At 42.9% G+C, this 25,759-nt stretch overlaps 1 protein-coding gene across 4 annotated transcripts in view; it reads right to left on the reverse strand.

Annotated features, from left to right (window-relative positions):
* Window positions 1–17,910, reverse strand: part of csnk1a1 (casein kinase 1, alpha 1) — a 33,969-nt gene extending 16,059 nt beyond the window's left edge. For 2 of the 4 annotated variants that reach the window (XM_064329411.1, XM_064329410.1), the window contains exons 1-5: window positions 17,157–17,910; window positions 16,661–16,767; window positions 4,407–4,533; window positions 3,994–4,092; window positions 620–703 (exon numbers count right to left, since the gene is read on the reverse strand). In XM_064329411.1, coding sequence (XP_064185481.1) covers window positions 620–703; window positions 3,994–4,092; window positions 4,407–4,533; window positions 16,661–16,767; window positions 17,157–17,279 — 540 coding nt within the window. In that variant the 5' untranslated portion in view covers window positions 17,280–17,910. The remainder of the gene's footprint in view (window positions 1–619; window positions 704–3,993; window positions 4,093–4,406; window positions 4,534–16,660; window positions 16,768–17,156) is intronic. The other 2 variants (XM_064329408.1, XM_064329412.1) reach the window with 2 other exon arrangements.
* Between the last annotated feature and the right edge of the window lie 7,849 nt (window positions 17,911–25,759).

Consider the following 25,759-nt stretch of genomic DNA (forward strand, 5'->3'; position numbering starts at 1 on the left):
GAACCGTCCTGTCCTCATAGCCACAGTGCTTAGTCATCGCCATTCGCCTTCATCTCGCACTTCCTGGTGAGTGCACAGGTGAAGTACGCGTTCTGAGGCCGGGGGGGGGGGGGGGGGGATGATGACTATCGCTCACCAACGAGAGCACATCTGACATTTCCGTGTGTTGCAACATCACCCCCCAGACTACCACACCAGTAAACAACTTCAAACCGCAGACCAGACGGGGACTTATCTGAACGACGGCCTGAAAACTACAGACAGAGCAAATGAAGAGCTACCACAAAACTTTTTAACTTCAACTCGACCCGGCCCGGCCCAACACAACCCAACCCCCGCCCCCCAATCCCTCAAATTCAGCTCGCTGCCATGTCCTTCAGCCATCTGAACACAGATGCCTGCAATCTGGATTAGGTGTTAATCCCTCAAACTGTTTAGCATGTGTGTCTGGATTAAATGCCAACAATTGTTAATGGTTATTGATCAAATCAAAATGATAAAAAAGACTTGCTTTTTTTTTTTAAAAAAAAAAACAAAAAAAAAACTGGAGTGTGGAAAAACTCCAAAATAAATTTTTTTTTTGGGGGAATATATTTATGAGGCGGTTGTGGTTTCAGACCTGGTTTAATCCTGAGAAAGATGGGTCCTGAGAAGAACTAACAGCCAAGCTTCTTTTCCTCTTCCCCACTGGAGATTCTAAACACTGAACAGACAATAGAGGGTGCAGTGCATCAAACAGTATTGCTGACAACCCCACACGGCCAGCGCAGACAGGCAACACCAAGGCTTAGAAAAAGAACGGGAGGAGGCCCGAAGGGAAAGCAACAAGGCCGTCCTCCTTTTCCGGGAGAGCAAAGCTTTCTAGCCAACACCAGAGAGACAGAGAAGACGGGAAGAGAGTTTCTGCGGACTGCCGAAAGCCCTTACTTCGGGGGGGGGGGGGGGGCAGCGAGCCTGGGCTACAAGCGGCCGTCTCCGCACGGACTCCAGGGCTAGGCCAGGGGTGTCTCTCCACTGTTCCCTCTCCACTGTCTCAACCCCCGCTAACTTCTGCTCCAGATTACGCAGTGGGCGCCATCGTTTCGTTTTTTTTACAGGTGAAACGACGGCAGAGGATACATGCGCAACGCAGACAAGAAAACCCTAAACCAGCGGGAGCACCTCTAAGTCAATTTGCTGGTGTGGATGCGTCGACACTTCCAACTTGATTGGACCAATTAAAGCGAAAGGGAAGCGGTCTGGAACGGACGGGAACGTGTTACGGTGGCCCCCCGACACCCCTGGGCTAGGCTACAAGCCGCACCCCTGCGAGATACGCAGACTGCGCTGCTCATCACTTCAGAAGCCATTCTGGCAGGTTGACCAGGAAATTAGGAGCTTTGGCATAAACCCTGCTTCCCCCTACACATAGCTGTGGTTTTTTTTACACTTCCAAGCCTGATTCTCTTTTTTGACTTTGCAGTGGCGTTTTGACACTCGGCGTTTAACGCTAGCCGTGCCGCCCGACACCACAAGCTCTGCCGGGAGGACTCCCACCCCCACAGACAGCGTGGGACGGTCGACTCTGCCCAGACAGAACGGGCAGGCCACAGCCTGGTTTTGCGGGCACTGCTAGGGTTAAAAAAAAAGGGCACATTCTCAAGCCATTCCCTAAAATGGACGCTCGTTTTTATAAACTCAGGCATGAGAAGCTTTTTTAAAAATAAAAAAAAGCAGCAAACCCAAACTCGACCCCCCGCCGCACCGAAATCACTTCAATAACAAAAAGCAACTAACCAAATGCGACATTGTCATTTTCTGTAATGGGGAGGGCACTGAATAGGTGGATAACACTTCAGTAAGGAAGAGGGTAGAACGCGTTGGCAAGTTTCAGAGAGGCCCACCAGGCAAAGAGAAGCTCAAAAGGGCCAAACAGGGGGAAAAAAAAAAAAAAGCATGCAGTTCAACTAATGAGCATGAATTATTCTGTAGGCGTGAATTTTATGCAACAGACTTGTGCACAGCAGAGGAAAACGAACAACAGAACAGTCCTTTTTTTTTTAACGATTGCGGTTTCTGCTTTTGAGGCTTAGAGGGAGCAGCTCAGACAAAAAAAAAAAAAAAAAAAGAAGGAAAATAACAAAAATAATAAATTACAGAAGCAAATAGGCCACAATGATGCCAGGCTGAGCAGCAGTTTCCAGAGCGTGGAAAAAAAAGCAGCCGATCCAGGGGCAGGGGATGTTTACTTTTTACTTTTAATGGTACGTGTGCATGAAGCACAAACTGGGCACATACATAAGGAGATGGAGGCCACGTACTAGATATTTTTTGTCCTTTGTGGCATAATTTTATTTGGCATGGACAGACTAAGTAGGAAGAGTTAAGTGAAGGGTGGACAAATGAGCCTGCCAGAAAATCAGGCCATTTGAGGAAATCTACCTCTACCCCACCACTGTTTACGAGGTGGGTGTAAACTAAGGAATGGAATAGGGTTCTTTACCTAGGCGAAACCAGCTCTCTAAACTACCCAGGGCCTAACAGCTAAGCACAGGGCAACACTGTGTAATGTGGGGAAGTCTGTAGGTCACAAGATGGACCCTCCCACCACCTCAGCTAGACTGGACCAATAAACAGAGACAAGCTGGGAAAGGCCATGAGCACCCCTGATGGAAATAAAGCAGGAAGGTGAAGCAGAGAGCAGGATGAGCTCAAATGGAATGAGCTTGTTGATTCAATACCAGAGAAGAGAGATTTTTTTTTGGCTGTAAAAAGCTATGGCTGCTAATCCAGTCTTCCCCATCCATCGAAATCTCGTGGTCGGTTTCCGTAGGAACTACTGGGACGGGGTATCACAACCTCCGGAGGGGGAGGACTTACAGGGTGTGGGTTTCTTTTTTCTTTTTTCCAGTGTAAAAAAATGTGATATTTCATGTATGTGTGTAAAAATAAATAAAAAGCTTGAGGCTGGCATTCACACAGACACACAATGGTAAACAACTAGTTCCAGACAGCACTGCCAAAAATGGTAATACAGGCTTCGATGGTAATAGTAAGTGACAGGTACCATGTCATTCCCCCCTCCCCCTCTAAATCTACCGTTTTCAAAGTAACCCTGAAAACCCCCAAGGGGTTTTTTTTTTTTTTTACGCTGTTGGTTGCGTGCTCACGCACATCATGCTTTAACTTTGCCAAAATGTTGCCTGTCTGCAAGGGCTCCTTTTATTTAACGATTGTGCTTACAACAAAAAATAAAAACCAGGCAACTTTAAAAGGTACAATATAAATATGAAAGAAATCACACAGAATATACCTCAAAATTATGTTCAGCTGAAGGGGAAAAACAAGTAGGATTACAAGTAGGATTTACATGCAGAAGCCTTGTCTCACTCCTGGGGAGGCAATTAAAAAAAGACCTCAGACAGAAAGCCATGGCCAAGATGCACGTCTTTACCCCCAAGCACAAGAAAGCTCAGACTGCACAAGGGTACGCTGGGCATCAAAGTCTGCCTGCATTACACGTGGCATCTTCCAGCCCGGCGATAGGCTAACGCCCGACAACCTGCTCGCAATCTGTCTTCCTAGCAAACGCCCAAAGGCCAATAGGAAGAGCTGGCATCACACGTCGTCATGCTGTAAAAAGCCAATGTCCATTCAAAAAAGCTTTACCTTCTGGGGATGTAAAAGGTCAATCAGACTACAGTGCCAAATAATATTATTTAAAAATTAATGCATTTTCCAGACTCGTCAAAAACATGAAGCACTGATTCCATGAACATTTACTTATGGAGTCAGTATATTTCTGGTATTGTAGATTCAAATAAATTCAAGGGGGAAAAAGAACTGCAGTGGGAGCCACTTATTTAAGTTCATTAGGCTACTTGACAATAGATTCATACCCCTGTACACTGAATCAGGCTACAACTGCTCGTCATACAGCAGTTCGTCATGCTTCATCAAGCTAAGGCTACGCGTGCTCCCCGCCACCTGCGGGAGCCAGTACCGAGGGCTTACCTTATTACAATGACGGCCAATACCCATTAAAAAGTTGTCGGGCTTGATGTCTCTGTGGATGAAATTCTTTGTGTGCACATACTCGATTCTGCTGATCATCTGTGAAGACAAAGGACTTGCTGTTTCAGTTCACAGCCGGAAGTCAAGCACATCAAACAAACAAACAAAAAAAAGTCAATATTTCTCCAGTCCATTTCTCGACCGGCATAACTTCTGTGCCGCAAAAAGAAATTAGGGCGCAGGCCACGTTTGGTAAACCTTTTAAAAGTAGTCTTTGTTTTACTTTGAGTGAATGCCAAAAGGGCCATTTCGGAACACAAATACAGGTTTGACTAGGTGTGGCTGGGAACCCTCCGTAATCACACCACGGTCTCTCCACTTCCTCCAAACGGCCCCGCCCGGGAGCAGCTTACCTGGTCTGCGAGCATTAGTACGGTTTTCATTGTAAACCTGCGCGAGCAGAAGTTAAACAGGTCCTCCAGGCTGGGGCCCAGCAGATCCATCACTAGGACATTGTAGTCCTTTTCCTGGCCGTACCACCTGCAAAGAAACAAGAGCGCCCATCGGTTAGCGCGCTATCAAAGGGGGGGCAGATTCGACAGGCACGACGGGGCAAGGCAAGGCTGCACGTACGGACGCATCCCAGGGATCCATAAATTAATGTCTCCTCGTGAAATTCTGGAAACACTGGTGAGGAAATGGACCTTTCACCTATAAACATTCTGGGAAATTCTGCTATGAATCAGAGAAATTATCTGATATCTTAGGCATTTTGAAGTTGACCTCCCCCCCCCCCAGAAATCAACAATGACTTTCTGCAGCAATTAGTTTCAGAAAACAAGCCATGAAATGAACAGCCAGCTAGCCATACGTGTAACAGCCAACAGAAGGCAGAGCACAACCTGGGTACATGTGGACATTTCCTCTGGCCAGGGCTACAACAGGAAATGTCCAACTATGCGCCCATACATCAAATAAACAATGTTCGAGAAAGCTGCCTGGCAGGGGAACAGACAAAATTTAATTAATGAACAGTTTCTATTGCTGGTTTGTCCAACAAAGCCCCAAACGACAGTCCTGGCTAATAATGACAGAACTGTTGCCCGCCGATGAAAATCATCCAAAAATATCCACAAGCAGCTGACAGGAGAGAAGTGTGCTAAGCTAGCGACCACATGCGAACCACCAACATCACTCTGAATGGAACACAAACAGGGGGAGAAAAGGATCACACGCATAGGGCATAATGTGATGAGGGAAATAAAAACACCCACAAAGGGCACCTGAGCCGAGCTCATTCCAAGCCCATCTGAGGCACCGATGCCTCCATTAAGGAATGATGAGACTGATCAACACTAGAAGCCTATGCAGCAGAGCTCACGGCAGCGTGGCTCCAGAGATTCACCAACATGAAAAAATTCCTCTGGGGGGGGGGGGGGTATTTGAATTTCCCAGGCACAAGGGAGATTGAAACATCAACTCATGTGCATATCAAATTAACATATTCCACAGACAAAAGGGGTTCCCAGAGTCCTACAGTTTGTGTCACAAATAAACGCCATAAGAACACTGACCGCTTTATTGCATCTGGGGAAAACTGCGTGGTCAAGTAACGCACTTCAACATGACTGTTAGCGATGAAAGGCGTTTTGTCTGACTGGATTCTTCACTGGTCCCGAAAGCCAACTGAAGCATTTAAGAATGACAAATACTTTTGGCGCAAAGAAATTAAAAAGATTTTCACACACGAGACACAAGAACCTCTCAAAATGATTGTACAGATTAGTACGTAGGCAAATGCAACGAGCCAATGAAATACGAGAGAACACGAGCCGTCAGTCTTGCGTTCGCCCAGCGTGGCAAACAAGCTTCACAGGTCAGGATCTGGGAGGCCTCCCGGCCTCAGCCAATCCCAGAGCAGGATTCAAAGGGCTGACACCCCCATACGCAAACCTGCTGCTGGGAAATGCATCACATTCTGAGCGGGATCACAGCCCAATGCTAGATCCTGGCGCACTCACAGCATCGGGGAGAGAGCATTCCACTCAAAAAATATATATATAAATAAAACGTAAAATATATAAAAAAAAAAAAGTGTGACTCATTTCTCATTCAGATACCAAAAGCTCAGAAAATCAGAGATAACTGCATCCCTTCCAGGAAGCGGTGTTAGAGAACATCACCGGAATGGAAACCGTTTCATCTGCACTACCTAAAAAAAATGTAATAAATTTCAAAAAGTCTCTTTCACAGACAAATTCTGACCATATCATTAACAACGACAGCCATGCAACCATAGCAGACGGGTACATAAATTTTGTAATTGAAAAAATATGGGGCTTTTAAAACGATATATTTTTAGGGCATGGTTGATATGATTTGGTGACGCTTCATCAACGGTTCCAACAGCAAATATATTTTGATACCAGTTTTGCCCTTAGGCCTTTTGGTAAGCATAACAGTCGTTGAGCATGACAAGATTGTACTTCTAAAGCCAACACCTTAAATAAAATTGCCAAAAGACTGCCTGTACTGACACATCACACCAACTAATGCTTTGAAAAATGAATACAAGCTAGTAACAAACTTCAAGAGACTAAACTTACATCACTTGGAAGAGAATGAGTTAACAAGGGTGAGAAAACCATTGATCTATACTTGGCTGTACTGCCCGCATTAACCAAGCTCTTTATGGATTAAAAATATTACAGAAATGGACACTCAAAGTTAAATATAATTAATGAATCAACCAAAAAAAACCGCTGCACACAGAAGGGAATCCTTGTTCTACAAGGACCAGGGAAACTAAGGAAAGGTGAAAACAACCACCACACAATTAGACCCCTTCAATAGTTTCTTCAACTTCACAATTGCTATTACATTGCTTAATGAGCATGTATTTCTCACATATCCCAAGTTAAAATATTAAAAATTAAAAACAAAAAAATCAAATAATTTGCATTTATGAATTGTGCGATTATTCTTTCTACTGCTGTGCAGCACCTGTGTTTTTATTTGAACCTTTTGGTTAAATGTTTGAAACTTTGTTTCTAAATGTTCCACTTTTGGGTTAGATCACATCTGTAACTGAATATACGGTAATACATTTTCTGGCAAACATTAGCTAGGGCAGCACAAAAAAAAAGGAAATGGACAAACTTCAAAATTCACATTCAATTCAAACCCAGGTAGCTATTGTATAGCGGTTAGACTGTACAATGCACTGCATCCCAGTGTAAAGAATTGCTAGTAATTTAATACTCTGATAAAGTTTAGGGCGTTCGTCCCATTACAGGTTAGACCAGGGCTGCCCTGCCCTGTTCCTGAAGACCTATCATTCCTGTGGAGGCATTCATTTCATTCACTCCATTTCATCTCTTCCTGTCGAACGAGGTGTGCTTTTGTAAGGGCTGGAGTGAAAACCTATACAATGGTAGATCTCCAGGAACACGGTTGGGCCGTTCCAAGTCAGACATTTAAGCTATCCCCAGAACACAGATGGCATATCGTCTTGCACAATACAATGCCATAAGAGCACACGAGTTGCGGACCCAACCCAAACCTTTTCATGTTCTGAGCACTTTCTCCCACTTCCTTCCTTCCAAGACCACAATGACCCCACAACTTGTTGAAAGAAGAGTGACAAGTGTGAACCTGTGCTCCTGGGGTAAAGCAAAGCTGTGAAGCGGAGACCTGCGAGAGGAACTCGTGCCGTTTGAACGTCTCGGGTTTAATTCAGACTCTCTCTCCAGTCGGCTCCTCCGCGAGGGGTCACCGGGAGTCCCGGACCTCGCCAACAACTCAATAGCCCCGGTTGCCGGGCAACCACCCGACCCAAAAACTCAACCCCCCCCCCCCCCGAACAAAGAAGGGCGGTTCTGGGGAGACGAGTCACCGGCGAACGTGCGGCTGCCATTTTGCTGCCGCTGCTCGCACGTCCGTATCGGTTTACACCTTTGAGATGAGGCAGAAACAGGAGGCCTTGCCTCCAAGCGGCCGAAAGATCACCGGCGTTATACTCGGCCTGGCTCGTTACACAATCGCAACAATAGGCCAGCTTGGGGGGGGGGGGGGGGGTGGTGGAGGGTGGAGTCGTACTTTGAACTGGCAAACACGGTTCCCAAGCAATGTGCACACACCCATGCAAACAGAGGCAGGGAGGCCAGAACAAATGGTGAATGCCAGCCACCCCCCCCCCCCAAAAAAAAAAAAAAAAGAGGTCCTGCAAATAAAGGGAGAGGAATCAGCTGTAGACATATGCAAAGCATATGGCTCCCTTGCCTTAACCCATCCCCCTCTCCGATTCTCCACTCTCCTGAGCTAATCACTTAGCCAAGAGGGCAAAACAGAGTAAATAAATGAGCTTATGGTTTATAAAATGCAAAGGATTTTCATGCAAAGGAACCTGGCTTCAGGGGCGAAACCTCAACAAGCCAGCCTTTCTAATTGTGGAACCCGGCAAGTTATGGGGCACTTCTTAATTATTCAAAGTGCATCTGGAACCCAGTTTGCAAAGAGCGCAGCAATACTGAGTTCTTTCAGAAACCTAATCTCTGCCACAGTGAGGCGCCTTATCTGCCATGAAAGGGCTGTCACAATATGAGCCTCTGAACTGCATGTTTTCTTTGTCCTGTCGTCCACAGCTTTTTATGGGAGCTTCTGGCACTCCTACAGCGATACAGAGGAGTACTGGGGGAGTCAGTGCCAAGCCAGAAGATCTTTGCCCTTCAATATACCAGGTCACCACATCTGATTGGTTGGAGGCAGAATTTATTACTGTAGGTATCCACATTGAGGAGTCATTTCTTTGAAAACTTAAACACAAGCTCATTTGAAATCATTTTATAAGTAACATATTACTGGCAAGTCCGTGTGAGAAGCTCAGAATCCATCGCTCCCCTGATTTCTTGTAAAAAAAAAAAAACATCGTTGGTCACGTAAACAAGCTCCAAAGAGTTAGATCTGTCTTGCTCTTTGGACTCTGAGACCGCATCCATTGTTATCAGTGAGCCAGCAATACATAAACTAAAAACCAGGCACAGCACAAAGCCCCAGTGCATAATTGGGGACTGGACGACAAAGGGTATTTAGGAGGATTACCCTAGTTTTAAGTAAAGTTTTAGACCATCATCGTTTCAATGATATGGTCCAGAAAACCCATAATGAAGAGATGAGTGGAGACAAAGCCAGCATGAACAGCAAACACGTCCAGTAACGGAACATCTGCAGTGCCACGACAGTCTTGCCAGGGGGCCTGAGCTGGGAACGACTGTGGGCAGGAGGACTGTGGAATAATGGGATAATGCGATTGGCCAGCGTCACCCAGGGAACCATCAACCTGGCAACTAATGCCTCAACTCTTGTCCAAATGGAGCCCGCTGCCCACCTCTCGGTGGCACGGCCAGGCAGCAAAGTAGTGAAGGTGGCTCAGCAGGCAGGCTGCTGGGGGGGGGAAGACCGGGTCAGCTGACGCTGCACTTTTTAAGCGCATGCTTGCTGGTCACAACCCTCGTGACCTCACAGAGGACTCTGCAGACATGATGAGCTTAAAGTTGGAAACTGGATATTCCAAACTGGGAAAAACATGCAACTGAACTGAAATAATCACAATGGAAAATGCTTAACAAATTGATCAAAGTACTTCTTTCCTGTATTTTTGTCTTAAGCCAAGTTTATACCGTTAGCCTTAGTTTAATTTTTTTTTTTCAATAAACTAACTTGGTTAAACACATTTCCAACTAGATTTTAAATGCTCATCACAAACTATAATGAAAACACTGGAATGTGACTAATGTAAAAATGCTGGTTTGTTTTTCCCTTTTTTTTCCCCAAAGATGGTTCAAATAAAACTGAATATCCCCAGGCTTCTCCAGATCAAGCAGAACCAGCAGTCTCAGCTTAGAGTTCAGCCATTTTAAGAAGGTGGAGGCAGACCTGCTTACATGGAGCACACACAGCAGCTGAAGGTTTTCCCCTGCAGGTTTTTGTTTACAGTTTTTGTGTATGCAGGAGCTAGCTCAATTTCCATCAGGGCTGGAAGACCTTTGCTCCACCGTGTCTGCCTAGCCACCTTCACCACCTCCAACACACACGCACACACACACAGAGACACACACATTCCTAATATCCAGCAGGCACACATACACACATCCACACAGACGTGCACACACGCACGCACGCACACACTCCCGGAACTGGTTTGTTTCAGTGTGCCATTCAGGAAACAGGGAGAAGGAAAAAAGAAAAAGGAAAAAAACGGTCCAGCGATGATGACGAGCAGGTTCCCGTATCAGAGCCCAGTCATAACAGCTGAACAGATCTCCACCGCCTCCAGCCTGGTGACTCAGAGAGATTCCCTGCCACCAGAGGACGGGCGTATCCATGACCACGGTCTCCCAACCTCATATCGGGTCTCACCTGGCCAGAGAAGCCTAAAGTAACGATGTGATCCACAGCCCTGGGATTCTGCCCAAGAGCCCCAGGCAGCCAAGAGCAAGACCACAGAGTTTCCCCCTATCATGTTATACCAATGTCACGGCAACACTGCCAAGCCTTGCAGCAAATTCGTATTTCAGAAAACTTCAATTAAACCACCCCCCCCCCCCCCATATCGCTATATTTAGATTTTTTTAAATACAAATAAAATTTACATATTTTCTACACCAGCAGAAAATCTGCATTGACATTCAATAGGTATACAGACGGATATAACAATAAAACATTAATATACTGTGGGCACCACAGTCTCTTACTGAATCCAGCCCGTAGCAGTGCCAACGGTGGCCGGCAGCCCAGCAGGGGTAGCATGCAATGGGCTTTGCATTACCCAAGGGTTATATGGGAGGAACCCAGATGCCTGGGTTAGCAGAGTTCGTTGCTTGAGCGACCCGTCAGCCTTACGGGCACCCATGGCTAGCTCACTGAGCACGCGTATGACTGGGTCTCCTCCACAAAGGCACTGCGCATGTGCGGCTACTGCTCGAGGTGGGAAGAGATGCAGCCGGCTAGCATAGTGCGTTTCAGAGGAGAGCCGCTAGCTGCAAATGACACACTCCAAAATTTGGGTGGGGTGGGGCAGAGGGGTAAGCTGAATATATATTTTCTTAAATAAAAGAAAAAACACATTAGTACACTTGGCTTGCTAGTACACTAAATAGGGTATCAAGGCTATTAGGCTGGATCAGCCACGACTGAGTCAAGGGACTCCTTATTGAAAATGACTCGAGAGCATTTGCACACAAAAGTAGTACGCGAGTACACATCTGGCAGGCGGAGAGCGCTGCCATAGATTGCTGAGGGCTGAACTCATTCAAACTTGAGGACACCGGGAACATGCTGATGTCCCTGAAAAACAAAGCAACTGCCCAAGCCATTGAGGCCAGAGGCTCCAAATTCCCCATTACATAACGGCTTCATTATTCCCCTTGGCAGCCCACGGAGCGCGTAACAAAGCTCAATACAAAAGTCACCTGCCAAGAAACAGGGCCGCGAATAACTGTATAACTGCTACAGTTAGCGGTAAACCTGGCCCACTGACTTACTGGTCTGGAACCAGCGTTAGTTTACGGGGATGCTGGGTAAATGGTTCAGCCCGTACAGCTCAGTCTTGCCGCTTTTACGTCAGTTGTGTCTGGCTACTCTAAAGCGGTGTCCCTACTCATCTGGGCAGCATCCGGGCCAGGAGCCTGGGCAGGGTACCGAGGAGAAGCGACTTCCACATCGCCTTTACAAAGCCACGGCCGCCATAGTAAAACAGCTTCATTATAGGGTGCTTCCACTCAATCAAATACAATGTTTGCTAGTCAACTTAGCATTTGATAACTTGCAATGAAACTGCAAGATCATATTCATTTTTGCATTTTCAATATGGCCTAAAAAAAGCAAGTAGAGGTGTCAGTATCATGATAACGAGGAAAGTCGTGAAAAATAGGCTCTCCTCAAAAACTGTAAGCAAGCCAAAACTGAAAACTGAGAGTAATGCCATTTCACTGACTGAATTCTCAGCCTGACTATGGCTGATAATGATTCAGAAAATGATACCAATGTTTTAACTAGCCAGACTAACATCGGTTTGCTTGTGCAGCACACGGAACCAGTAGAGGTGGTTAACAACAAAGGCACCAGAGCACAGTGCTTTTTTATGAATGGATTAGGCCAAGTGGTAAAATACAGGCAGAAACCCACACCAACCTGGATATGAGCACGCTAACCATAATGGCTAACCGTGCAGCTAGTTTCACAGCGCAGTCTGCCCTCGGCCAAGAAGGCGCCAATACGAGCGTTATGTACAGTAGTTTTAAATGCATTACCTCAAGCCACGGCAGGAACAGCTGGGCAACTGCAGTCTGGAATGTGCATTTTGAAGGCAAACGACGTTAAACGCAACTGGTTTTTCCAAACCTATTTAAATGAAGAGACCCTAACCCTAACCCTAACCCCCCCAGAATGCATAGGCCACCTTGCTCGCTAGCTGCATTTGGACGGGTGGACGTACCAAAAGCAGGGAAACTGCGGGTGTGCTAGGAGGGGTCTGCAGACTGAACCAAGCTACACACATGGCACTGTTCAACACCGAGTGTCATACACTGCCGCAGAAACTGCATTCATAAAATCAGCCACAGTCCTGGTCTGGCCCATTGAGGAAATTATTGTCCAATAATACAAACTACATTTATACCAATTAGGCTAAGTGCATTTTAACCGCAGGCAAACATATCGAGACACCCAGGACTTGGGTACAGTGATCACAGGCACAATTAATTGTTTCCACAGTAACTACTAGGCTCCATGTCAAATTGCAGATTCCATTCTCTTGTTAAAAAAATAAAAATAAATTTTTAAAAATTATAAAATGTCGGTTACTTTGTGTCCAGCATTAACAGCTGGTGCTGTACAGGCAGAGAAACACTGCAGACGCACCTGCTGCGGACATTCAAAAGAAAAGGCAAGCGGCAGTTCTGTACAGCCCAGAAGCCGACAGAAAAGGCCAGGTACACTTGAATGAGACGGTATGGCAAACTGTCTGGCAGACAGCCCCCTATCAATAGTGCCTTGTCAGCAAAGGCCCAGAATGTCGATTGGCAGAGCACTGCACAAAGTTGCTGGGCAAGTAGGCCATTTACATAACGTACATCATAACACAGTTGCATGCAAATGCACACACTTTTTTCCATCTTGGGGTTCACTTGTCATAATGTCAACTCATTTTCCACATACCACGTAGCAGAGTACCACAGCAGAGAAAGTGTTTTTTCAGTTATTCCATACCAGAAAACTGCTAATTAAGGGAAATAAGCATGCCAATCATCCTGAAGACCGAGAGAAAACCATGCCAGACAAAAATCCAACACCTTCCTTTAACCTTAATTAGGGCTACATGCTTCAACTGGGCCGGGTGCAATTTGTCATTTTTAACTGGATTTACAGTAGGAGTCAGACCAGCATTTATGTTCCGAGAAGGAAACAGAACTTGTGGGGAAACAGGTTTTGAAAGTATTCAAAACTGAGCCACCTTGCCATTTAAGGGCTTCTGCACAAAGACAGCCATCCTCCTGGCTGCACTTCCACTCTAAAAAATGTGGATTAACAGGCCTAGTAATGCTGTCACATCACAAATCATAAATATATGATTATATATGAACGAGTGCTATAGACAGAAAGTAACACGTATTAACACCAAGGACAAACGGCATCACTTTCACTACAGTCGATTACACCCCAGTCCAGAGAATGCAAGGGAACAGTCAACGCACATCCACTTTCACCTGTTACCTGCTCATCAACAAGCTAGCTGGTATGAAAATTATCAAAGGCCATAAATGGGTGGGGGATTGCTAGATCTGGCATTAGGTAGGCCTATTTGTAGCCAGACAAATAAATCTGTTTATTTGACCTGTTTTTCTCCACTAGGACATCAAAATCCAATCATTAAGCCTTCTCACATTATTCAGCTAAAAATAAGTAATCTCAGAAATGGGCCTATGAACTAAAAACCAGGGATTGCAGTAAATGGAGAGTGAAATATTAATTTAATATAACACCAACAATCACAAACTCAGGTCATCTTAGGGAACAGTGCTTCTCAAAACCAATGGAAATCCTACATTTATTTGCTCTTCAGCTCAGCACATATAATTTTATATGCAAGCAATGGTTGGTTAATCTATCTCTCTCAAATTTAAACACCCTCAATACAAGTTTCTAACTGCTACTAAAAGGCCAAAGATCTGGGGGTAACAAGCACAAGACCTAAAAAAAAATATATATATTTTTAAAAGTTTTTTTTAAAGGCTTTATCATTCCCTGCGTCGGATGACCAGGTTACAGTTAACAGGAAGATACAGTCGGTTCCTTATTAAACGAAGAGAACTTGCATTAAAAGGCAGTGTTGCATCTGAATTAGGCTAAGTGCTGAGCAAAACAGGCCATACTATTCAAATGTTCGTACATAGTGGCAATTCCAGTTCCACGGATATTTAATTAGCCTAACTTACGGGAAGAGAAAGCATGGCATACAGAAAACGCCACTACAAAATTTCTTTAGTTGTACCAACGCAGCGATACCTGCATAAAATGTAAACCTTTCATTTTTACCATCTGTGTATAGGCCAGTAATCCCAACTACTTCAGATAATTAGAATCACAGAAAAGTTCCCATTTATCAAAAAAAATATGTTTTTTAACTAACCAACAACGTATCCAATCAAGACCAATCACAGAAGTAGGCCTATACAAGGACACGTATGTGAAGTCATTTTCAATGACTGTTTAACACAAAAAAAGAAATGCCTACAAGATTATGAGAATCTAATGAGTAGTAATAGATCCATAATTTTGGTAAAAGCATGATTGGAAAGAGCTGACCCTAATGGATCATGGGGGGGGGATCGGTAGTCTTATCTATCCTACCCATCCCTCTATGCGGCAGAGCCGCGTGATCACCCTGACCCTTATTCACTTTGACAGCCAAGCTTAATCAGGGGAAAAACTGTCAAACATTCAGCGGAGGATTAGCTGAGGCGCTGCCTACAGTTTTAACCGCAATACCAGGCTCTCTAACTCACCCAGGAACAGAACCCTCAGCGCCTGCCAATGCAGTGACTGACCGACAGACCAGAGAAACTTCTGAACTAGCCTCAATCTCAGCCTAGCCTGTGACAAAGCAATGAAGAAATCATGGAGAGCGTCTGTTTGAGAATATCTGTTTAAATTAAAATTTCTTTGTGGTGCTATGGATACTAAGGTACCAAAACGGATTAAACATGCTCGTACCAACCCACCCAAACAAACATAATACTTTTTACACACTGGAGAATTTCAGAGCACTGTAGGGTGGAGATTTGGTTAAGTAACCTGCCGACTAACAAGGTTGTATGTTTTTATTGTGGATGTTGAGAAAAATGAATTGCTTGGGACAATTATGACATGTGTTTAAGAACATCAGAAAAAATTGCGATGAGAAGGTTCACTGAACAAAGGCAGCCAATTAGCCTCCTGTGTAATGTTTTGTGGTGGGGGGTACAACATGCATGTCCTCCATCTGATATTCTGTCCAAACTGGATTTGTATTTAGCCTGCCAACCATCTTAAAATGTCCTTTAAAGCAGGTTTTGCCAAATAAATACCAGTCTAGAGAACCCAACAGGCTACTGTAACCCAATCATAAACCAGCCATCGCGAACAAGATGTCATGCAATTGGTGACGTTGCCTTGGAAAGGAAAAAACAGGGTTGCCTAGAGATTGATACAATTTCATGCTAGGTAAATCGTGGTTATAAACAGGGATTTGGAGTATTTAATGTATGTATCAACTACCAATGAATACTCCTACACAACGATCAGTCGGAATACATATTCATTTCCCCGACTTTCAAACGTTAGCAAATTAACATGAGCCAACCAGCTTTAAAACCACAAGCTGGCTAGCCGAGCTAGCTGGAGATCCTAAGATGGCTGATGGGGTGTTTTCGTACGACGACCCACATACGTTCCAAACTTCGGTAGCTGATGCGACTTCACTACAAAGACAGTCCAGTTTTTAATTCAATTTCAATGGCTAGGCAGTAACCTCCTAAGTCACCTTGAAAACAATGCCCGTAGGCCCACAAAGTTGCTTTCGCTTGCTCACAGCCGCCATTTTATAACAGAGCAGGAAGACATGTTGAAACAAACACAACAAAAGAGGAGCGGCCATTTGCAACTTGCGCCGATTGCTTGCCACTTTCCCGTGACATTTTACATTACATTACACCACAAAAAATACTGTAAATAATGCGATCTTCTTGGGGGAAATAATCAAAACATTAATTACGTTTCGTGGATGATTTTACATAAAAAAACCGTGAAACATGTATCTAACGCTAGCTTATGCTGTGTTATAAGACGGTTACATATCCAATAGGCTATCGCATAGAACAAATGGCCCTGTGAATGCTTAGTTACCTAGAAAACGTTAGTTAGTTGGGATTGACTACAAACCATTACCACTTCGAATGGCTAAATGAGCTACTCTTATTCACGAAGTTCATTGCATTATTAGCTATTATTACCGCTACTTAGTTATCTTAATAAATGTATGCCAGATGGCGGGGAACCCCTTTCTGACCATGTTCTTTCGGTTATAAAATATGAACTGGCTACGGTTCTGCAGCGTAGACTAGATTCTTACCTTATGTGTGGGATTCCCACTCCTCCCTGTAAGATTTTGTACAATTTGCTTTCATATAATAGCTGTGGGTGTCTGGCTTTCTGGGATTCCAATTTTACTGCAACCTCCTGAAACACAAAATATGCTATTATTATATCGGTGTTATACATAACTATCAATAAATCTAGTTAAGTATGTATATGTGCAAGTTAACGTAAATGTAGCTAGCTAGCTAAATCAGATCAAGACATGCGGATAATTACTTTAGTTGGTAAATAGACAGGTCAGCTTACCTAGCTGTTAGTTTTCATACAACCGTAACTTACCGTACCGAGTTATTTATCATAGACTATATATGTACGTTACGCCAATGAATAACAAACACAGCCATATAATTCGATTATTTCAAATTATTTAATAGCTAGCGAGTTAGCCAGGGCTATGGACCACCGCTGTAGTTAGCTCGCTAGCTGACCACGAAGTAACGTTTGCTAAACAAAATGACATGTTCATTTACCTCTCCATTCGTGATATTGATTGCCAGATAAATGTCACCAAAAGATCCGGATCCAATTTTTCTTACGAGTTTATATTTCCCACCGACTATGAATTCGGCTTTGGAGCCGCTACTGCTTGCCATGCCCTCAAAATAACGAGCCAACACTCGATGGTTTCAAAAAGATACACTGGGATCGATCCGGCGCTGCCCTATTCGGTGTCTTCGTTAACAGAACATAAAGAGCCCCGGTGTAGTCGTCAGCGACCACGTACGAGAAACAATGTTGCTAGCACACTAGCTATGTATCGGTAGATTGGTAGCCAATATTGAAAACGAAGTGGGCACGAATTTAAACCGAAGTTTAAATTTGTGTAAATAAGCACTGCTATGAAGTGAGGATTCGCAAGGTAATTCCTCGAGCTCTCTAGCTATATCTCAATCCCTTTCACCAAGCCTTCTAGTCCAGGCTTTATGGCAGCTAGCAAGCCAGCTAGCTAGCGACAGGACACCAACGGCAGTCCACAAGCCCTCTTGATTACGCCGTTCCTCTTCAAAACGCCTCAGCGCGAAGGGCGATGTTATTTTCACGATTAATGGCTTCTGTGTCGTCCGTTTGAGTAGTGTCGACTTTACTTTCCCGCCGGCGTCCTGTGAATAGTCAGAGTCGCTGCTTTCGTCCCAAAGCGCAACTCATTCACTCCGCCATCTTGTTGTTCCTCTGCCCGTCTCGAGGTGGATGTACTTCTTCTCACGGAATGAGACGGCGCGAGGCACTCTGGGGGAGCGAGCAGCTGCGGGCAGGGGAGGGGTTGTGATGTCATAACCAGCGGAAACGAGCCTCGGGAGCGCGAGAGCGCGCATCAAAAAGACTAAAAGGCCTTCGCTGAATTTGTCTCACGTGACATAGCAAAGTTTAAGTTCACAGGGCTGAAATGTTTATTTATGCTTATTTTAGGTGGCAAATTATGAATGCTTTGAAATTGTTATCGGTAACAAATGCTTAAAGGGCATTGTAGACAGATGACTTACAGTACATGAGTAAAATGCTTGAAAAGAATGACATCACTCACAATTTTCTCTTGCTGCAGTTTGATAGTGGTAACTGATAATACAATTTCCGCTGTGGCAAATGTTGTGATGACAGCTTTATTGTGATTCACCACTTCAGCACAGTTATGTATCACTGGTGCCATCTATTGATGTGGTCACCCTCTCTCTGTGTCTCTCTCAGTGTGAACTTTATCCTAACGCTGAGCAAGTAGAACTTCAGATGTTTGTCATCTACCCACTGCACATTTCTTTCCACCGAAGAAGAAAAAAAACACCCTTCAGCCAATCAAACCTTGCAGCAACCAATCACTTATTTGGGGCACAGTCGGGACATCTGTCAGAACAGTGCTTTCCCAGTGATCAATGACCAGATGACTTTTGGCAAAGCAATGCAGCATTTTTCTTTTATTTATTTATTTTAAATCACCGGAGATGTAGCCTTTTTCCTGTAGTGAACAAGCTTCTTGGTTTTTAAAAAATGTTGTCGTGGGAGTTAGTGGGTTAAATAAGCCGCAACAGAAGCTGGTTCCAAAAATGTGGACGAGCGATTCTTACTTCCTCTGTACAAGTTCTACGGCATTCCTGTCACCAGTGTCACAGATGTGTACGCTCAGTCGTAGTAGGGTGCTCCCACTGCCACCTCCTCATCATTGTAGTCAGTCAGTAGGTCAGTATTGCATATAATGTATGCCCCGCAACTCAGATCCGGCCCTTGGGTTTTGGTGGCCCTAGAAAAATTTTCTTTAAAAACTTGACTTTTTTTGGCCCAGGGATGATTGTGGCCCTAAAGTTGGCACTGTCATTAAAGGCGTTTTAGTAGACGCTCTTATCCAGAGCGACTTATACAACTTATACGTAGCATTTCCATTGCATCCATTTATATAGCTGGATATATAAGCAATGCAGGTTAAGTACCTTGCTCAAGGGTACAACGGCAGTGTGCCACCCAGGTGTCGAACCTGTGAGTGTTTGCGCCAGTGGCTGGCTCTGCTTCGTCATTAATTTCACTGCATTTTTGAGTTCATTGAAGAAGAATTTGCGAAACACCTACATAGATGAGGCCAGACAAGATATCATCCTTAAAAATTGCATTTTTTTTAGCTCCGTAGGTGTCCTTTGTTTGGGGGTCATGTTTTATATATTGTCCAATCATAAAGCTAGCATGTTTTCTGAAAAACCTTGCATCTGAGTGCTCCTGGGTACAGCAGCAAAGCACCCCAAGCAACATTCAAATCTTGAACCCACAGATTGCAAATTGAGCTGCATAACCACCGCATCACATTATTGCAAATCAAGCTTACATAATAAAATGGTCAAAAAATACGATAGGCCATAACCTTCGCTGTTTGTGTCTGATTGCTCTCCTGCATAATGCTGTGGTGGCGAGTGTGAACGACACTAATCATTCATTAACACAAAGAACAGAGGCGTGAAAGAAAAGAAAAAAACCTCCTGCTCAACACCTGACTGACCTCGCAATGAACCTTTGAGACATTTGTTAATTGGGGCACAAAGAGCGACGTTACTGTGAAATGGATATTCTTGAGCTTTACCCACAATGCTGTGTGGTTATATTGAAAAAAATATATTACTGTGATGTAAAAACTTTTTTTTTTGTGAATATAAGTATAGATTATAGTATAAATTAAATTGAAGGAAAACAAAGTTAAGGCCAAAAAAAAAAAAAAACGTCTCTCAGAGCAGAATGTTCCAAGTATAAGAGATTTTGCCTGGGAACTTTATCAAAGAGCAAATGTGATGATGTATGACATTTGAGAAACTTAAATAAAGATCAGCTTAAAAAAAAAAAAAAAAAAAAATAGAGAAATGACGATAACTTTTTATCATGGGTTCTGATCAGGAGGGAGATTGCAGCAATTCAGCCAGGGAACCGTATATTAATGGGGGCATGGACTGCAAATGGCATTGTTTTTACATAAATGCTCATTGACCCCATTACAAGTTTAGGTTAGTTTCTCTCATCATTTCCAGATCAACTTGCTCATTATCTTACTTCTGTTTGTCATTTATTTTAAGATCTGGGCAGTGGGTCTGCGATAATTAACAGTACAATGGGCTTCCTCTTTGTTATTTTTCTCCTGACATAATATGAATGAATGAGGTTCATTAAAGAAGGAAAGATACATAATTATACCTTTGAATGAAAGGACTGATAGGGTGCGCATGTAAAAAGGAGACAGAGGGGTCACATTGCTTTTAAAATCTCAATTTTTCAAACCTATTATTATGGGCTGTTCATAGCATAGCCCTCATTGTATTCAGAATTACAGTGGGATGTGTTGATTGCTTCGACGAGCCTCTTCAGTGTGTTTCCAGTTCATTGTATGGAGTAGGCCTAGAGCAGCTTTGTCCCTGGAATATCCATCATGCTTTTCAGGTAACCCTTGGCTGGATGCAAGGGCTCAGTCATTTCATGCATTTCTGTATATGAATGTATATATGTATATTTATCATGTATTATGTATCTATCAACAGAATTAACACTCCAACATCTTCCATCTGTCTTAGATAAATGGCAGGAGCTCTGACTTACACATTTGTCTGCGGTAGAGCGGTCAAGAAATAACAATTTTCAATCTTGTGTTCTTAATGGAAAACTCACCAGGAGTGAACTGTTACATGCATTATTTCCACCGGTAATGAGTTCTGAACAAGTCCCTGAAGAATATTTTCCAGCTGTAGATGGTGCCTAAAAGCTGAAAAAACTTACCTGACCTTTCGGTTGAAAAAATAAAATACAGGGAAGCCTTAATTAATACAAAGTGTTTTGTGAAAATTTGCATTTTGATATACTAACCATTTGTAAAACACCTATGCAAATCCTTCTATTAATCGTGCCCTTAATATGTTCAACCAAACATTTTGTGTGAAAATTTTGTTTTCATGAAACCGTTTTCGGTGCCTTTTAATTTTGAAAAGTGGTACAATTGTTTGCCACTTTGCCATTTAAATTTTTTTTGATGTACACAGAGAAAAGAATTGTAATGTTCCATTATATATTAATCCATGTGTGTATTTAGGCGCACGTGTGAAAGCTATAGTTAATCCTAACCGCAGGCATGAATAGGACTGAAACTCCGAGCTCCTGTGAGTGTGTCTCCATCTTGCGGTTATTCAGATGAACTACACGGTTGGAATAATCGGAAACGCCCCCTCTCTGTGTCAAAACGTAAAGGGAGAAGTGAACGGATCATGCAGCTCATTGAAGACATTGTGGGCCTGTCACCTTATTGCACACGTCTAAGCTGTTGGGAAATGCCTGTGCTGTGGCTTTACTGAAGCAACCAGGCCATGCAATTAATCCTTAGTAAGTAACACTGACAATGGCAGTAATTCAAAAGTTCTGAATATGACAGAAAATTATATTTTACAATTTCTGTGCTACCAAATGTTGGTTGCACAATACTACAGTGATAAAACAACTGTAAATATACCTCTTACTGTACTGTGTGCCTTGTAGGCTATCCTCGTAGCACTTCCATTGGTTAATATCTTTCAGTTCGTCAGTAATCCACACACAAACACCATTCTTTACCACATTAACTTTTGTAGTTTGTAATATACATAGTGAGCCCCACAATGTTTGTAAAAAAGCCATATTATTCCTTGATTTGGTTATGTACTCTATGTACATAATTTCAGATTTGTAATCAAACCATTCATATGTGGTTAAAGTGCAGATTCTCAGCTTTTATTAAAGGCTATTTTAATACAGTTTGGTTTCACCACATAGAACCCCCCGGCCCTCGCCCCATTTCAGGGTGCCATAATGGTTGGGAAAACTGCTTTCACAGGTGTTTCTGATTAGTCAGGTGAGTTCAGTGGGGAATTTCTAAAATAATAGCACACCAAAAATCACATAAAGTAAATATATGGGAAAATTCAGATTGGAATCAAAAATAAACTTTCTGTTTCCACAAACAAATTCCACTTTTTATCCATAGAGCGGGCATCTCACAGTATCACTCAATAAGAATTATGATTAAGGAATTTCAAAATAAAACCACTTCAAAAATCTTAGCCGACTAGAAAACTTTCACATTTCAACCAAATCTAGCCGGTTAACCAAACATAAATGGTAACATATACAACCTAGATGGAAACATGTACAATCTAAATGTTCAGTGAAAGATTTGGTTGAAAAGCGAAAGCTTCCTAGCCGGCTAGCACATAGCCAGGCTATATCAGGGCAAAACATGAGCGAAATGAGTGGTAAATAGAGCTAACCTAGTCTGTTTATGTCAAAACATCTGTCAACCTAGATTTCCATCCCTTCAAACATTTGGATACCATTTGTATTCGGTCTTTTTGCTCACTGAGAGACTAACGATACTCACCTTGAGTCATGAAACAATGCAGTTTGTATGCAAAATAATAAATTAATATGTATTTCAGGAATACAGATGAGTTCCCACAAAGATTATACAGATGCAAAAGCAATAGCTTCAAAGAAATAGGCAATTATTATTTAGCAAATAAGCTTGCGTAATGAGTTAAAGATTTTCCTGAGTCTCAGGTAGTATTCTACCTCGTGTCTCTCAGTCATCCAAAGATCCCGTAGACAAGCACGTTACCAACAGGCCACCACCAAAGTAGCCAAAGTAGGCACTAATTATTTTGGTTAAATATACGTACGTCCAGTTTGTGTGTGTATCTGATGTTTTTATTGGCTGATGTACCTAAATGTCCAATGGAGAGACGTATTATTTGTGGGCCTGGATCATTTGTGATGATGTAATCAGCAGGAAGAAGAAGAAGAAGAAGAAGAAGGAAAAAACACAAAATCCCCTAAATTTGGGGCTTTATTCTGAGAATGTGTAAATTTGTTTTTGAATTCTGTGTGTCTACACAAGGTCAGCAGGTGCAGAAGTTAATGTTTTTAAGTGCTGAGAGCCTGTGGCCATTCTGGCTATTTCTGTAGGAAACCCTGAAAAGTGGCAAACTCTCAGTGCTGTATAGGTACGAGGCCTGCCACCTCACCAAGGCGTAACTTGGCTGGATGGCATACCTGCCATCCCAGTTCTGGAGGCACGAATAACCTGCGCAACCAAATGTTGGTGTGTGCAGAGGATGGTAGAGGGGTGCTGTGGGGACAGGGTCCAGCTCCATTTAAAGAGAGTTGGGACCAGAACAGAGACAGAAACAGGGGCAAACACACCTGCAGTCACACTCTCATTAGGACAACCTCAGAGGCACCATGAAACACACTATCCTGGTCTGCATAGTGCTGCTGGTCGCAGTGTCTGGTGAGTACCAGCAAGTTCAGGGCATGATGTTAAAATCTGTGTATATTTATTCACCTCTCCTTAAAAGGAGTCTTATTTTAGCCGCTCCAAAATACATTTGTTTATCCTGTCCGTGGGGTTGAAGGTGTGGATTGTGAATGGGGTTTTTTTTCTTTTTTGATGACATTTAAGGAACAATGAATTTTGAGGAAACATCATCAGATATTTCCGCCAGACAATAAAAATTAATGGCACAAGTTACACGTCGTTATCAAGGCAAGCAGAATAAAATATTTCTAAGATGTGGGGAGTATCTCTTTAAGAATTCAAGATTTTAATTTTTCTTGTTGAGTCTGTTTTAAATGCAGTCATTTGTTGCATTTGTCTTAAATGCAGTCAATGGTGACTTTTACTTTCCTGACTTTCCTCAAAACAGCATCCTTTGGTTTTAATTACAATTCCATTATTTATTGGATGTCTATACAATTGTGTCTGCGATTATTTTTAAGTAAAACTAGAAGTATATACTCACACACACAAACACACACACACAAATAAACCATGACATGCCATGCATATGCAAGAATATATGAAGAAATAAAAAATGCAAGAAGTATTTAAAACAAATTCTGTACATTTTCAGCATTTGATGGTGAAATACAAATAGTTAAACAAATACTAATTGGTCATTAAGGTTAATGCATTTTGCCGTTATTACGTGATGGCTGATGACGATTCCAAATGGTGATTCCAAATTAAAAATACTTTTAAAAATCAGTGAGAACAAGAAATCCCAGCTCATTTTGAGTGAAAAGTGTTTCACAGTAGAGGTCAGAATGGGTGGATAAAGGAGACGCTTTTCCCGTTTCCCTCGCGTGAGAAAATTTCCTGTCCTGAGCTCAGACAGGAAGTGCTGTTTGCCCCGCACTGCTCAACAACGGACCGTGGCTCAGTGGAGGCCAGTCCCTCAGTATTCACCCACAACAGAACTGTGACACTGAACTATGGCTATGAATAGAAAAGGGCACTCACACGTCAATCTCGTTCTTTCTTTTCAGAGCTCTCAGCCGATGAAGGGACACAGCCAGGGCCCAGACAGGTGAGGCATCATAGAGAAGATGTCTGACATTATGTTGGCAAGTAACAAGCCAAGTTTGAAGAGAAAAAAAAGTCAGTTTGCACTCATTTGTAATCCCTGTGCTCTTTTTCACAAACGTTATATAACAGGTAAAGGGTTCCAGCACCTGTGGTATTTGAATGTGTGCAAATTCACCTTAATGTGTCATGTGAGCCTGGAGATGGAAAGTCCAGGGCTCGGTGAGTAAAAGTCCTGACATGTGCTTCAACCACCCATGAACTCAGCCAGCTGATTTCGCTAATTAATTCTACCTACCTGGCTGAAGAATTGTGCTAATTAGCAAATCCAAGTGATTAGAACAAAATACTGTGGAGGGCTTTTACTTTCTGAACCTGGATTTTCCACCTCTCTGTGTACCACATCAAATTCTGGGTAGGATATTTCCAGTCATTTAAAAAAAATACACTAAGAAAAAAGAATCCAGTCGGCTGTGATGTTCAGTCTGCCTTCTTTTAAACACCGAAAAGAGATACTACAAAAATATCAATAACTTCACTCTTATACAGTGTAGTGTCCCCAAAATCACTTCACACATCAATGGTCTCCTGTTGGTTATACTACAACACTTCATTTGGAAAAATGGTTTGGTAAAATATTTTTTATTGGGAAAAAATATTCAATAACTTCTAAAGCCACCTACTACTCTCAAAAAGATAACTACAACCATACACAATTACTTTATATTACAGGTCAGTTGTGTAAAGTATTTCTCTATATGTTCAAAGACTCTAGATCAGTGGTGTCAAACTCGTGCCATGGAGGGCCGTGTGTATGCAGGTTTTCATTCCAACCAATTAATGCTGCCTTAATTGAGTCCAATTACTCATTCAGCCATATCGTTAACTCATTGAGCACAGAATATAGAAATTTTATTTAGACAATGCGGTCACCATAGACGTCGGTCACATTGTGCACAACCCATCCTAATTCAGCAAATAATTTAACTAATTATATAATCAAGATCTGAGGCTGGAATGAAAACCTGCATACACACGGCCCTCCATGGCACGAGTTTGACACCACTGCTCTAGATCATAGTTGAGTGTATGAAATATGGCAGCCCAGTGGAATGGCTGTCTATTAAAGGGACTGGATAGTGGATATACCAGATCATTTTCGATAATTGGAAGGCACTACACCAAACCTCACACCAATTTTCAGCAAGAAATTAAGCAGCAGGCACTTTA

Source organism: Anguilla rostrata, chromosome 3 (genome assembly GCF_018555375.3).
Source record: "Anguilla rostrata isolate EN2019 chromosome 3, ASM1855537v3, whole genome shotgun sequence".
Taxonomy (NCBI): domain Eukaryota; kingdom Metazoa; phylum Chordata; class Actinopteri; order Anguilliformes; family Anguillidae; genus Anguilla; species Anguilla rostrata.